We start from the raw sequence: 14923 nt of genomic DNA on the forward strand, positions 1-14923 counted from the left end.
GAGGGATCCGCGTGCGTTCGCGCAGCTCGGAAGGAGGCGGGAGGGGCCCGGCAGTAGTGCTCTGGGCGCCCACCGCAATCTGCCGCCGCAGCATTGTCCTCCCGCCGCGTGGGGACGGCCCAGTCGAGTGTGACGGAGCCGACCCCGAGGCAGTTGGCAAGGCTGCGGGCAGCAGAGAAGGGACAAAGTGCTTTCCGTAGCTCCCCATTTCCGAGGCCTGGAGTTGCCTGAAGGAGCCCGGCCAGGAAGGAGAGAAGGGAAGCGTTTTGATACGAATCCCCTATTAGTCTCCAAACTACACCTATGTAAAGGTGTTTTCCCTTTCTAATGATTATAGCCATTGCTTTGTACCAGCAGGAAAGTCCATCTTTCTATCGCCACGGCCACCTCCACCCCAGCCACAGAGCAGTAGAACGTCCTCTGGTGGCATCTCGGAGGGCCAGCCCTACCGCCCGGTTGCCGCAGATGGTGATTTGGAGGGTCTATAACACCTTGTGCGTCCAAATCATTCCTGGCTCTGGTGAATTTTTATTGAGAGGGCTAGGAAGAAAGAATGGGATTCCTTTGACTTTGAAAGTGACCTAAGAAGCAGGTCAGTGTTGGAAATAATTTCCTTTTTACTTATAATATTTTCAGAGGAGCTTAAAACATACAATGCGAATAGTGCTAATTTTACTCAGGGCTTTCTCTTAATTGTGTTAGTGGAGATGAAATAGAAATGCAAACACTAGACCTCAATTTTTAAGCGAAAACGTAGGATCTCTCCAACACTGGTTGGCTGGGAGGGTGGGCTGTGGGAATCTGAAGTCCCACACGCAAGGTTGGTACAGCCTTATAAACGCAGGAACCGTGCGTACAGCCATTGCAGAACTGTGTCGCTTCGTGAGACCCTCGATCTCTTTATAGTAATATTGCGGAATCCGCTGCCTGCAGGTTTGGAGAGGTGGCAACAGGATCTAGCCGAAGAGAAAGAGGGAAACATGACAGTGATTTAACTCCTTCCTCTGAGCCCACCTCAGCAGCCCAAAGCGCTCCTCTGGCGGCTGCGCCTCAGCTTGGGTGCAGTGGGACGTGTCCCTCCCATGTTTCCCTTAATTAGGAGGAGGCAAACTTCTATCATTTCCTCCCGCCTGCTTCGGTTTAGTAATCAGACCCACATGAGTCACGCCAAACACGCAGCCCCCTCCCGACCGAGTGACAACTGGCCAGCGTACTCTCGGCTGTTGTCCCTTTAAAACTCGAATCCAAGGAGGTAATGATTTATCAAACTTGTCTTATCAAGAAAATGTCAAACGAAGGGCACCTTGCTTTGCACTGACGCAAACCTGGCCTTTCCCAAGGAGATATAGAAAGCGCCTCTCTTGCTGGAGCCGAACCCAGTCTTGTCAATAGCTGGTTTCACTCTCTGCCTTCAATCTATTGCCTGTTTCAGACATGGTGAGTGTTTGCTTTTGTTCTTTTACGAGGAGAGGGGGCTGCGAGGGTAGAAAGGGCAGATTCGTTTTGGATATTTCTTTTTGAAATGTTCTGTGCATTCTGGAAGGCGAAGGGAGCGCACATTGTACTTGTGAGCATCACCTGGGTTCGGAAAGAGGTTTCCGAGGCTGTGGAGCTGAGAGGTTGGAGGTGTCTCCCAACCCCGCTATTCTGGGAACTGTCCTTGGTGCTGAAAAGCCAGGTGCCGGTACTGAAGAGAGCCGCTGTGGGTCCTAGAGGCTATTGAGATAAGAATGCTGGCTAGAACCGAGATACTTAGATTTGGTGCAGATTAAAGAGTTCTGATCTGTGCGTTTGTGAAAAAAGGTTAGACGAGAGGTGTGTGGTTGAGGTGAAGGTAATACGATTATTCTTACAGTATAATAGTAATTATTGGAACGAATATTTACAAAGCCCGGAAAGATAACACGAGGGAGAAAGTGGATGGAAAAAACACCGCTGGGAGTTATTTTCATTTGAACCTCAATTGGGAGAAAGCAAATGAAAACTAGTCGTGAGTTTTGGTTCCCAAGCCAGTGGAGGGGCATGGATATTAAACTCTTGTGAATAGTTATTCGTGGGGAGTGGATCAAAAAACTTCTCAGGTTCTTTTACATATCTGGGAATCTAGAAATGAATGTAGGTTGTGTAAGACAGCTCCAGTTACTACCTTGTGTTTGAAATCTGGTTTATTACTGTTCTTGTGGGGTTGTTGTTGCTGTTATTTTGGTCGTTATCCTCATTCTTGCTTTTGCTACCTGGCGGGCGGGGGTGGGCTTTGGAGCGCTGGGATTCGCACAACCAATTTGGCCTCAAACACTCGCAGGTGCCCGGGCATCAGCTTTTGTGGCCACAGCTTGTTTATCGCTTATTTAAAAGAAAAAAAGAAAAAAAAAAGCAATGTGCATTGTTGAATGACAAAGGAAATGGGGCGGAAAATTAAAGAATCTTTCTACAATGGTGATGGGAACGTGGGCATCCTACAGTCGTGATGTGAAATCCAAAGAGGGCAGGGACCTCATGGCTGTAGGGTGATTTCCGCCCTCCACTTCTCCCCCCTCCAAAAAACATTTCTGCCTCTTTTCTTAGTTCACCTTCTATCAGGGAGGAGAATATTAGTTTCTTTATGTCATCCAGTTATCCACAAGACGGACAGACTGAGAAATAATGATTACAGTTTTTCTTGGAGAAGGAAAAAAAAAAATCCAGATTCCAATTTGTTCCCTAGATATTATGTCTGGACCTGAGTTGTGAACGTCTCTATAGGTAGATACAGGTATTTTTAAAGCTGCCGTGACTTTTTTTTTTTTTTTTTTTTTTTGCACGAACTTCACATTATGTTTGCAGGATTGCGGTGCTCCCAAGGAAATGAATAAACAGCCAGCCAACAGCCTGGAGGCGGCGGTGGCGCTGGGCCACCACGATGGCTCGTGCGCACCCAGGTCGAGCCCGGAGCAGGGGCTTACCGCGGCCGCCGCCGCGCCGCCGCCGCGTGTGCCAAGGTCCTCTTCCACCGGCGCCCAAACTTTCCATTTCCCCGACTCGCGAGCCTGCGAGGCCGAGCGGCCGGGAGTAGGGGCTTGCAAACTCGGTAGCCCGCGGGCGCCGGCGGCCTCGGCGGCTCTGCGGGACTTGAGCGAGGCGCACGGCGCGCAGGCCGCCCCTCCTTCAGGGGGCGCCGGGCCCGGCAACGCGCTGCATTGTAAGATTCCGGCCCTGCACGGACCGGAGGGGGATGCGAACGTGAGCGTGGGCAAGGGCACCCTGGAGCGGAACAATACCCCGGCCGTAGGCTGGGTGAATATGAGCCAGAGCACCGTGGTGCTGGGCACGGATGGAATCACGTCCGTGCTCCCGGGCAGCGTGGCCACCTCTGCCGCCCAGGTAAGCAGGTCGCGCTCGAGCCGCGCCGCCTTCTGCTCCCCAGCCGCGCGAGAGGCGAGGCAGGCCGAAGCGGGTGCACGTGTGCTGATGGGGAGACCGGATGGCAGAGCCAGGTGATGGATGCGGGAGGCAGCTTTGGGGCTTCGGAAACTCGCAGTGCGCTGGGGTCACTAGTTCAGGGCGCGAGGGCTGCAGCGAAGCTGCCAGAGGAACTGCGACCTCAGGACCTGCCGCTACCTGCCCCTCCCAGCCTCAGTGGTAGCGGAAATCCAGGTGCAGACTCATTAAGCAGTTGAGGCATTTAGATTCTTGCCCCTTTCTGCAGACAGGACCCCCTCTTGCTAATGACTGGGTCTTTTTTTTTTTTTTTTCCAAAACAATTCTTAATTTAAAAAAGGAGAAGAAAATACAGAGAAAAACCTGGGGGAATAATCACGTAAGTCCTGTAGACTTTGCACTGCGAATTACATTTATCACATGAGAGCTCATTTGATGAGAGGTGGCTTACATGAGGCCAGTACTGAAGTTTAAACCTCAGAGCCTATATTTTCCAAAACCTGGTACCTAATTTTGTATATATATATATTTTCTTAGAGTACCTCTCTCAATTGTATGAGCCTCAGGCCCCAAAAACCTGGATTCACCTGTGCATTTGATCCTTTACACTCAACCAGAGGCATGAAAAGCCCACAGAGCAAATCCCAGTCCTGAGTTAGGGACGAGGCAGCTATTCCTGGTGGCCCCCCTCCCATATGGACTTTTGTCTTCTTCCATCTCCCTCCAGTTTCTCTCCCTCCTTCCCTGATTTCTTTCCTCCATCTCCTTTCGCATACTTTAGCTCTTCCTTTCCCATTGCCTGCCTCTACTGCTATCTCCTCTCCTCCCCTGGGCTCGAGGGCTAAGCGTGTGTAGCCAGTGGTGGGCTCTTGAACCAGAACATCTGTCTGTGTGAGATCTAGGGTGTGTATGGCCCTTCTTAGTTACTCTAGTGTTTGTACACACACACACACACACACACACACACACACACACGCCCACACACACACAGCAAGAGCTCAGCTGTTACAATAACTAGAAATGGACATAAACTTAGGCTTTCCCGCTCGCCCTTGCTTTTGGGGTCCACCTCTGAAGCGTTTGACTGTGTGCATTAACAGCCAATGACAGCATGTGCCCAAGAGTGTGACCTCAGGTAGAGGCAGGAAATTCGTTCCGCATTCCTGGCTTAACCTCTGCACTGCGGCAAAAGGGCCGGAATCCCCACCCTTCGTAGCCCCGGAAGAATTGAAGTTGGTGGGGGGGTGGAGGTGGTCTGTGTGTGGGAGGAGTGTAGTGGGGTTATTAAAGATGTTCAGTATAGATGAAGCCCTGCCTTTGCCTATTTTCAGCTCTGCCCATCTTTCCGACTCTCACCTTTCTGACACCCACCTCGACCCTCCTCCTCTCTCCCCAAGACTTCCTTCCCATTTTGGCAGCTGCTTCTTTACCCTCCATGGCCTGTGGAACAGTGTGGACGTGCCAGGTTGCTAGAATGAGGTGGAGGGTGACTGAGGAGGTGGGAGCTGTGCAGTGGCTCGGGTCCTTGGCAGCTTTGTGTGGTGTCCAGGTGTCCTGAACATTTCCCGAGTTTATTTGAGGTGGCTTCACCTACAGTTTTCTCTGCTTTCCAGTAAGGCATTCCAGAACCAGGGACTGCCCCAAGAAAGCATCTTAGTGTGAGCTTGGAGAGGTGAGCTCCAAAGATCCAGAGACTGCGGGAGCTGGGGGGGGGGGAGGTGCCTCAGGGGACAGTGATTCTGAGCCCCTCAGTTTACAGATGGGGACACAGAAGCTCAGCAAGGGCCAGTGGCTTGCCTGGGATTATCCAGCTGGGACGATAAAGTTTAGACCAGAACTCAAGGTTTTCAGTGTCCTGTCTCTTTGCATGTGTGTTTCTCCATTCTTCCTGTTGTTTCACCCCCGCGTCTCTCTCCTTCCCACCTCCCTCGCCCCACTGCTGAAAGGTGCCCCCTTCAGTGAGCTGACCAGGCAGGTCCCGCCGTGGGCTTTAGAGGAAGTGAGGCAGGGGCTCTGGCCGGCTTCGGGCATTGCAGCTCCTCTTCTGGCCTTAGCATGGGGTCTGAGAAAAGAAAGGGCTGAGTCAGGGGTGTGAGGAATTTGGGGAGGAGGGGTTGGTTAGGGACCTGCTTGCTGGGGACTCTAGGCATGATACTGGGGGCCTGCTTGCCAAATGAACTCTTGGTCATGGGTTGGGGATGGAGGGACCTGCTTGCAATCCGCCTAGAGTTCAAGGTCCGGGGAAAGCTGCTTGCTGGCGTGATTTGACTGCAGGGAAAGGGGTCCAGGAGTCTATTTCAGATGGCTCTTCTGATCAGAATTGGGAGCCTCCTGCAGAAAGACTCTCTGCAGGGTTGAAGGGTCAGGGCCCTGCTTGTAGATGCATCCTCTCTTCAGAATTGGGGTCCTGCTTGCCGATGCATCCTCGGTTGAAAAGTGGGGGCCTGCTTGCTGGGAAGGAGCCTCAGCAGTGGGGGAGGGGCGGAATGGGGCCTGCTTGCAGACCTTCCCCGGGGCTGGTATCCGACCATGTGCTTTTCCGCCCCCAGGAGGACGAGCAAGGGGATGAGAATAAGGCCCGAGGGAACTGGTCCAGCAAACTGGACTTCATCCTGTCCATGGTGGGGTATGCAGTAGGGCTGGGCAATGTCTGGAGGTTTCCCTACCTGGCCTTCCAGAACGGGGGAGGTATGGCTTTTCCGCTCTTTCCGCCTGCGGCGGGGCGGGGCGGGCGCTTGTGGGTTGGGGGGTGACACAGAGCCCCGGGACGGGGACCGAGGCTGAGAGGGGAGGCTCAGAGCAGCCTCTTCACACTCCAGTTCGTCCCCTGTGGGCATCCGTGTGAGGCCGGAGGGCAGGAGCTATTGAAAGAGGTTGGCACTAGATCCAGGAGGCTTTTATCTGGAGATGGAGCTCAGAGAAGAGATGGGTCCCCACGCTTCCTCACGGGTCCAGCTTGGGGAGCTGGGCCCCAATTCAGCTGAGCATTGGTGCAGGGAAGTTCAAATCCTAATTTAGCCCACAGGTATTTCGGTACCCGACACACTCCCCGCACTTAAGCAACTTTGGAGCCAGGAGCTGTGCGATCCTGGACACTGAATTAAGGAGGCTTTAAGATCATAACCTGGAAATCCGAGAGGCTTTGGGAATGGGCGCTTGGGTAGTGCAGAACGCAGGGTGCAGGCGAACCAGGGGTGGGGAGAACAGAGGGATGGGGGTTGTGCTGTTGAAAATCGATTACAAGCACCCCCACACACACAGCCTCATGGGCACAAGCAGGGCATCTTCTGACTTTAGCAAAAATCGTTTTGCAAAAACGGTTTCCGTTTCATTTGTCCTCACTGGGTGGAAGGAAAACCGTTTCTACAATGGGGAGGACTCCAGTTAGGCCTCTAGGATCCTCTCCCCTGCCCACCGAGGAGGGACCCGGCACATTCACGGTCTCCTTTGCAAGGCGGGGCTAAAGTGACAAGTCAAACCCCCTCTAGGAATAGGAATTTGCACCCAGGATTCCCTTTCACAGCTTCTCAACTGGACCAAGGAGACCAGAGCCGCGCCCCTCACTCCATCGGGCTAGGCAGCTTAAGTCTTGTTTCTTTGTTTGGCTGGTTGGTTTTGTTTTTTGATTTTGGTCTCTCGGTGCGCTCCAGGCACAGGGACAAGGGACAGATGCAGCCCCACGTGATGATGAAAACGGAAAAATATGTTAATACCCCTCCCCCTAATTCCAAATTAGGACACGTTGACAAGTATTTATGAGGAGCGCAGAGCGTTCGCAATCAGGGGTGCCCCGGAAACAGAAGAACGCATGCTGGCCACACACATACGGGCGCCCCAGCCCTGTTACCCCTTGGTTCTCTGCAGGGAGTCCCCAGACCAGGGTGCCGTGTTAAGCTTTACAGTACCAGGAAAGGGGGCGGGCACTCAGGTTGAGGGTGGGAAGGGAGTTCCAGTCCAGGGAGCACGGCAACTTTGCAGCCCCGCTGCTCTCTCTGCTGGACAAGTCAAAAGGGTCCGTGCTTTGCTGGCCCGGGATCTGCGATCTGCATCTGATCTGCGAAGTGTTGGGCTGCGCAGGGAGTCGGACGCTCGGAGGGTAGGCAGCCTCTTCCGCACTGCGGCTCCGGGCCCCTTCGCGGCGCGGGTGGAGAGCTCGCTTCCTCCCTCCCAGGAGCAAAAGAGAAAGATTGCGCAATCTACACCTTTCTCGAAAGCCCATTCAGGAGAGGATAAAGCAAGAGCCCTGGTTTAAAGCAAGAGCCCTGGTTTAAAGCAAGAGCCCTGGTTTTGCCCCGACAGGAAAGGCCCTTCCAGCAGGAGGAAGAGGCTAGAGAAAGATCAGCTTTCCTTCAGTGGAGCCCAGTGTTCTGGACTCTGGCATCTCGAGTCCTGAATTGGTTCTGACTCTGCAACAGCACTCCCTTGTCCAAAGATCATGGCTATTCCCCAAGCCTCTACCGAACAGCCTCAAAGAATCCTTGAGGATAAAGAACCCCAGAGAACCCTCAGGAAGTCTGCGGAGGCCTGCCAGCTACTGGTGCCCTAGACTGGGCGGTCTGGGGAATAGATGTGAAGGATCAACATCAGGGGCCCTCGGTCTAGATGAGACGCCCACATAAATAGTGTCAAGTGCTTAGCGCCTGGGGAGAGGTACTGTGGGAGGACAGAGAAAGGCGGCTTCCTGAAGGAGGAAGCATTTGAGTTGACCTTGAAGGATGGAAGGGACTTCTAATGTGGAGAAGGAAGTTGAGACGTGTGTGATGGCTGAGGCAGTGGGGAAAGGGCTGTCCCTGCCACCCGTCTGGCAGAGCAGGTCCAACCCTGGTTGGCAGAAGGTATGCAGGTAACAAGTTGAGGGCTCCTGGAGTCCTAGCTTAGAAGATTTTAAGGTTTTGGAGGGCTGAGGTGCCAATGAGATTTCACCAAATCTGACTCCAGTAGTGAATCAAAGGTGTGGATTTGTGGAACGTTAGAAGAGCTTAATTTGGAGACATTGAGGTACTAGAATAAGAAAGAGGAAAGAAGAGAAAATAAAACTCACCCAGTACACAACCCCTAGCGACCCATCCAATGGGGAACTGAAAAAAAGAATGTGTTTGCAGGGTACCCTTGTACTTTTTAGAGGAGGGCTCTTAAATGTCCTGGGTACCTATGGTTGAGCTGGAATACCGAAAGCTTCCTAGAGAAGGCAAGGGAGCTTCCTCCCTGAGGGGGAAGGTGGAGCCAGCTGGCCTGGGCCTCCCTGGGCTCTCACCTCCCACTCTCTCTTTCCAAGGTGCTTTCCTCATCCCTTACCTGATGATGCTGGCCCTGGCAGGGTTGCCCATCTTCTTCCTAGAGGTGTCTCTGGGCCAGTTCGCCAGCCAGGGGCCGGTGTCTGTGTGGAAGGCCATCCCAGCCCTACAAGGTGAGTCCCCCCTGCCCTCCATGGCACCACGTGGCCCCGGGGAGGGAGACCTGCTTCTGTGATCAGGAGAACCCGCTCCTTCCTTCTCTGTTTGATCAGTTTCACCACTGGGGCCCTCTGGAGAATGGCCCAAGGTCACCTCTGGCATTGTTCCGTTCCTGGCAGAATGCCTCAGTGTTCCTGGTAGACACAGAGTCTATTCCACTATTAGTGTATCCATCTGTAAGAGAGAGCCAAGACCTAGGTCCCCACCCTGTGCTCAACTGTAAGGATTCCGCAAGATTTGGAGGAAATGAATCCCTGGAACTTTTGCTTCCACAGGCTGTGGCATCGCAATGCTGATCATCTCCGTCCTAATAGCCATATACTACAATGTGATTATTTGCTACACACTTTTCTACCTGTTTGCCTCCTTTGTGTCTGTGCTGCCCTGGGGCTCCTGCAACAACCCTTGGAACACGCCAGATTGCAAAGATAAAACCAAACTTTTATTAGGTAAGTTTGGACATACCTACACTAGGTGAACTCTTCATTCATTCAATGCAGACGAATTGAGCACATATTATGTTTGCCAGGTTTTATGCTAGGTGCTGGGGGCACAGAGATTAAAACCAACATCAAATATACCTAATTCTAATATTTAAGGAACTCATGGCCTAGAGGAGGGGGAGTCAAATTTTTGTTTGCTCGTGAATAGCTGGAGTGTTTGTTTAAAATGTAGAATTACAAGTCCACCAAATAGTCTGATTTACTAGATTTGGCTGGGGTCAGGTCCCCAGGTGACTCATATACACGGTACAACTTGTAAAGCAATGGGGTCTAGCATCTAGGGGAGCGATGCTTGTGATCCTGGGTCCACACTTCCCAAAATGCTGCCCAGTGCATGAGGTAAACATGAGAAGAGACACTTAAACTGAGGACCTGTGATAGAAGACCTAACCTAGAAGAGGGGAAGGCCACCCAGGGAGGCAAGGCGTGTGCCTGGGGGAAGGCTGGTCTGGGCCTGAAATCCACTGGGACTTGAGGACTTGGGGGAACTGTCAGCTTGTTGGGTCAAGGGCAAGGGCGTGACGGTGAGGAGGAACAGTGCAGAGTGGCTGGCAAGGCTTCTGATCTGTAAGACGTTTTGCCCCTGATGGTACATGTGTTTGTGTCAGGTAACTTCTCCTCTCTGGATCTCAGTTTTCCTCATTTGAAAAATAGAACTACTAACAACATTCTTACCCTACTGACCTCTGTAAGGAGAAAAGAAACGGAGGATATGATCGTAGCTGGAAAAACGTACAAATAGAAGGTGCTAGTACCAGTTGCCTTTGCAGGTGCCGATCATTTTAATGGACACCAATAAGCAAGTCGTTTCTTCTCTCCCCGGCGGAGCTGTTATTCCCTTTAAGCTGGATCTGGCTGAAGTCAGAATCCTGTGGTCTCTGTATGATTGGCTTTTAGTGTTGGTCCCCCAAACCAGCACTTTTGCCCTGACAGCCCTGCACACTGCAGAAGTAGGAAGTTACTTAAATGCTTTGTGTGAGAGAGAAAGATGACCCATCCCTCCCACACCCCAGAGAGATGCACATTCCTAAAGGCAGTAATGCATGCTGGAGTATTTCTCCACACACGTGCATGTGTGCACACAACACGTCCAGCCTCCACCTTGAGAGGCTTTGAATGAGACTGCAGGAAAGCTGAAACTGGAAACATGCGCCCATCAAATTCAAACCCAGCGCACCTGAGTGCTCAAGAATGGGAGGATGGGGATTTGTGGGGTTCCCAGGTGTGCGGCCCACTAGTGGAATGACCAAGAGTAAGTGCCTCTAGACTCTCTGGGCCTCAGTGCCCTCATCTTTACAATCTCCATGTGGACGGATTCTTAACTTAGCTCAGTGGTTCTCAGCCCAAGCTGCTACGCGGGAGAATCACCTGGGGAACTAGCAAATCAAGACATCACTTAGGGTCCAGCCCAGACCAGTTAAGTTGGACTCTCTGGGGATGGAGCCTAGGAATCTATTTTTACAGTCCCCCAGCTGCACCCAAGGGTAAGAACCACCGGGTTGGTGTTTGCCCACATCCCTTAGTTAAGCTGCCCTTAACCATGTTTGGAATGGAGTGCCCACCTTCTTTGCCCTGCAGTCCCTACCAACTCAGGGTCACCTCTGCAAAGCTGCTGCCTGAGAGAACCCCACTCAGATACCCCACTTAAGGTAGCTGTTCTCAGATTCACAACCAATAATCTGCTGCTGGAATGGATTCCCAAAAATGTCGTTTTGGCAAAGTGCATTTTCTAGGATGTGGGGCTGGAATGGAGAAAAACCTCAAGGTCATCCCAGTGCCCTGCCTGTCTTTCCCAGATTGTGTCTGGGACGGAAGTTACTTTCCAAGGGAGTACCTCCTCCAAAGAGAGCTGTTGCCTCGATCCAGCCTCCAAGGAAGCTTGCCTGGGCACTTCCCTCAGGGGTCACGTGTGTCCCACAGCTGTTCCTCGCGAGGGATAGGAGTTCAGAAACACGTTCTCCTCTGCTAACAATATCCACTAATACGTGCGCAGCACCTTAATAATAATAGCCAGCATTACTTACTACACGCCAAGCACCATGTTAAACCCTTTAACTCATATTACCAACGTTAAGATGGACAGCAGGGGCTTCCCTGGTGGCGCAGTGGTTGGGAGTCCGCCTGCCGATGCAGGGGACACGGGTTCGTGCCCCGGTCCGGGAGGATCCCACACGCCGCGGAGCGGCTGGGCCCGTGAGCCACGGCCGCTGAGCCTGCGCGTCCGGAGCCTGTGCTCCGCAACGGGAGAGGCCACAAGAGTGAGAGGCCCGCGTACCGGAAAAAAAAAAAAAAAGGATGGACAACAAGCCAACATATGGTTTAATTATTATTTCTATTTTACAGGTGAAAAATCTGGAGCTCAAGTTTATAAAGCGAGCTCTGTGGTAGACCTTAGATTTGACCCCAAGTTTGCCTGCCTCCCAAGGCCATGGTCCTAACCACCACGTTAAATGCTCCTCAGTCTACAAAGCAGCTTCATAAATGATGTCTCTGCTATTCCTAATAAGAGCTCTATACGTCCCAAGGGGCAGGTGACATGATCACTATTTCACAGGTGTCAAAGTGGACTCTAAGCCTTAGAAGGTGGAAGTATCAGGCCACAAGTCTCAAGGTAGAGCCAGCACAAGGATTTGGGTCTCATGACCCCTGATTCTCTGCTCATCCAGGGTTCCTGAAGGTTGTATTCTATCAGCCCTGGCAGAGTGACATCTGTCCAGTTGTTCCCTAACTGATATTTTTAGCTGAGATTCTGTAGGTTTAAAAGAAAGCTCATTTAGGGGCTTTCCTGGTGGCGCAGTGGTTGAGAGTCCGCCTGCCGATGCAGGGGACACGGGTTCGTGCCCCGGTCCGGGAAGATCCCACATGCCGCGGAGCGGCTGGGCCCATGAGCCATGGCCGCTGAGCCTGCGCGTCCGGAGCCTGTGCTCCACAGCGGGAGAGGCCACAACAGTGAGAGGCCTGCGTACCGCAAAAAAAAAAAAAAAAAAAAAAGAAACAAAGCTCGTTTAAACAGTAGTTTGACTTAGTAATTCCACTTCTGGGGATCTATTGTTAGAGGAAAATCAGAGACACAGGTAAGGACTATTCGAGATTGTTCATTGCAGTCACATTTACAATCTAGGAAAACACCGGAAACACTTAGACGTGTAACAAAAATTCAATAATTCCATGGTTCAAATAAATTATAGTGCATCCATAGGATGAAGTATTCTATAGTCTTTGAAAGTGAATATTCATTAAACATAGGGAAATCGTCAGCATATCATGTTAAATGTAAAAGAAGGATACTAATTTATAGTATAATTTCATTTTTACTAACAATATGTGCTGGCTAGAAAACATAGGAAGGTGATACGCAAAATGTTAACTGGTAAACTTGAGGCCATTCTTTTTTTTCTACATATTGTATCAGGGATGTGTATTTATTTTATAGTCAGAGAATATATATATGTATATATATGTATGTGTACATGTATATATATATACACACACATATATATAGTGTGTGTGTGTTTCTTTTTACAGCAAGCTGAGCACAGTGACTGGGCCAGGTGTGTGGGTGCAGCCCCCCCCCCCGGTTTTGTGGAATTTTTTGCCTGGCTCACAATATCCCAGGGAACATGAAAGGCAGAGTGAAGACATTATACAGCTAAGCACCTCGTCGACTGGTATAAACCGTAAAAACGATGCAAGCCCTGAGCAGACAGAGACAATGGACATTTTTCACTTTGTTCCCTGGAAACATATGGACAGGCTGGGCAGATCTTATTTCATTCTTAGCCAGTGCTTTAAAATTTTTTGTTTGTTGAAAATGGAGGTATCAATCCTTTCCCCTCTCTTAGTGGAGCCCCTCAATCTGTCCTTCCCTGGGTTATCTGCACTTGACTGGGGCCAGGTATCCTTTGTGTAAGTATTGATCCTTTGGGGTCCTGGCGTGTCTTGGAAAAGGGGATGACGGCCTGACTTATAGAGTCATGGGTAGCTTTGTAGCCCCGCTGCTCTGCTGGGAAAGACCGGAGTCCAGACAGTGATGTCCCAGGCTGCCTCCCAAGTGGCCATACTGAGAGAGGCTTGTTTAGGAAATGGAAAAACTCCCTCCCCCAGGGCAGTGTTCCACAAATGACCTTCCAGGCTCACCCTCCCCCTTACAACCCAATAACCACCGTACCCTGTGTTAGTGGGTAGCTTGTCCCAGGAGATGGGGGTAGAGTCCCATGCCATTATGACTTTCACTCATAGCAGGGAGGGGCTTATCCCATGGCCCCTCAGCTCTGCTAGGGACATACTGCCTGGGAGCCCTACCTCATCATTCAGATGCCAGGACCCTGTACCTGCTCCGGCCAAGGGCAAAAGCCCTGGCTCTGTCCACCGTGGAGGCTGAGCTTGCCACACATTTCTAAGGTGTAGATTTTGAGAGAGGCTGTCTTCCTTAGGGGCATTCAACCCTCCAGGTATTTGTAATGTTGAAGGGCTAATCCATGCCCTGCCAAGTAAGACCAACAACTGTTCTTTGAAATTAGGAGCTAGCTGGGTCATTTAAAATGGGAAGTGCATAAACATCATTTCTGTTTCTGGAATGGCTTAATTTTCATTAGAACCTTAATTCAGTGATTCCTTTTCTCCCCAGTCTTTCACGTGCTTTCATTTATTCATAATTGCCCGCGTAAAGAGAATCTCGTTCGAACAGCTTCCAATTCAGCACGATCCTTATCGCTGTTCTTTGTTCAGGGTTGCTGGGCCGCTGAGCTAGCCGATGACACGGCTCGTTGTTCCTTCCGTTGCTGGCCGAGCTGAAGGCGCAGTGTGCTGGGAAGCACGCCTCTGCCGCCCAGTGGTGGGAAGGGATGTTGCAGGAGGCTTGAGGCTGCAGGGAGCCCTGCTGCAGTGCCTCAGGGACGCTGTGACCTTGCGCTGCAGGGGAGATCGGTGACCCAGAGACGCTCTGTAGGGAAGCTGCCCATGTGCTTCTCAGTGCCAGTTTTGGAAGCAAGCGATTTGGCGTTTGCCCGTGTGTTAGCGATCTCTTCTGTCTTAGGGGACGTACTTTTGGGCAGGAGGGCGAGAAATAACTTCTGTGCTTACTTACAGAAAAGGGCTATGGATGGTGCTTTAATTGTCTTCATTCTGGTCCCTGCTGGGGGAGACAGATGCTTCCTCGGTAAATAGCTGGTAATTATGAAGTGAGATTCCCCCTGAAAGTCTCTGTTATTTGATTAAAGAAGATAGATTTGAGTAAGAAGGTATTTTGAGGACTCTAATAGTGGTAGTTCTCAAACCTGATTTTGGCAGGAGACATTTGACAGTGTTCATAGACATTTTTGGTTGTCATAACTGGACTGGGGTGGGGTGGGGTGGGTGGATGTTCCTGGCATCCAGTGGGCAGAGGCCAGGGATGTTGCTAATACCCTACAATGCATGGACAGCCTCCCACAACAGAGTTTTCTCGTCCCAAGTGTCAGTGGTACTGCTGTTTAGAAAAATTCTGGTCTAAAGGACTAATCAGAGGGAAGGGATTCTTTTAATTACTCTTTTCCGTTTTATCCAGTATTC

General features: G+C 51.2%; 1 protein-coding gene across 1 annotated transcript in view; it reads left to right on the plus strand.

The window, feature by feature from the left end:
• The first annotated feature begins 327 nt into the window (after window positions 1-327).
• SLC6A5 (solute carrier family 6 member 5) overlaps window positions 328-14923 on the plus strand; it is a 55353-nt gene continuing 40757 nt past the window's right edge. The window contains exons 1-6 of the mRNA XM_032641176.1: window positions 328-468; window positions 1544-1684; window positions 2824-3360; window positions 5967-6105; window positions 8693-8824; window positions 9146-9319. Of these exons, the coding sequence (XP_032497067.1) occupies window positions 328-468; window positions 1544-1684; window positions 2824-3360; window positions 5967-6105; window positions 8693-8824; window positions 9146-9319 (1264 nt within the window). The remainder of the gene's footprint in view (window positions 469-1543; window positions 1685-2823; window positions 3361-5966; window positions 6106-8692; window positions 8825-9145; window positions 9320-14923) is intronic.

This window comes from Phocoena sinus, chromosome 8, assembly GCF_008692025.1.
Source record: "Phocoena sinus isolate mPhoSin1 chromosome 8, mPhoSin1.pri, whole genome shotgun sequence".
NCBI classification, from domain to species: domain Eukaryota; kingdom Metazoa; phylum Chordata; class Mammalia; order Artiodactyla; family Phocoenidae; genus Phocoena; species Phocoena sinus.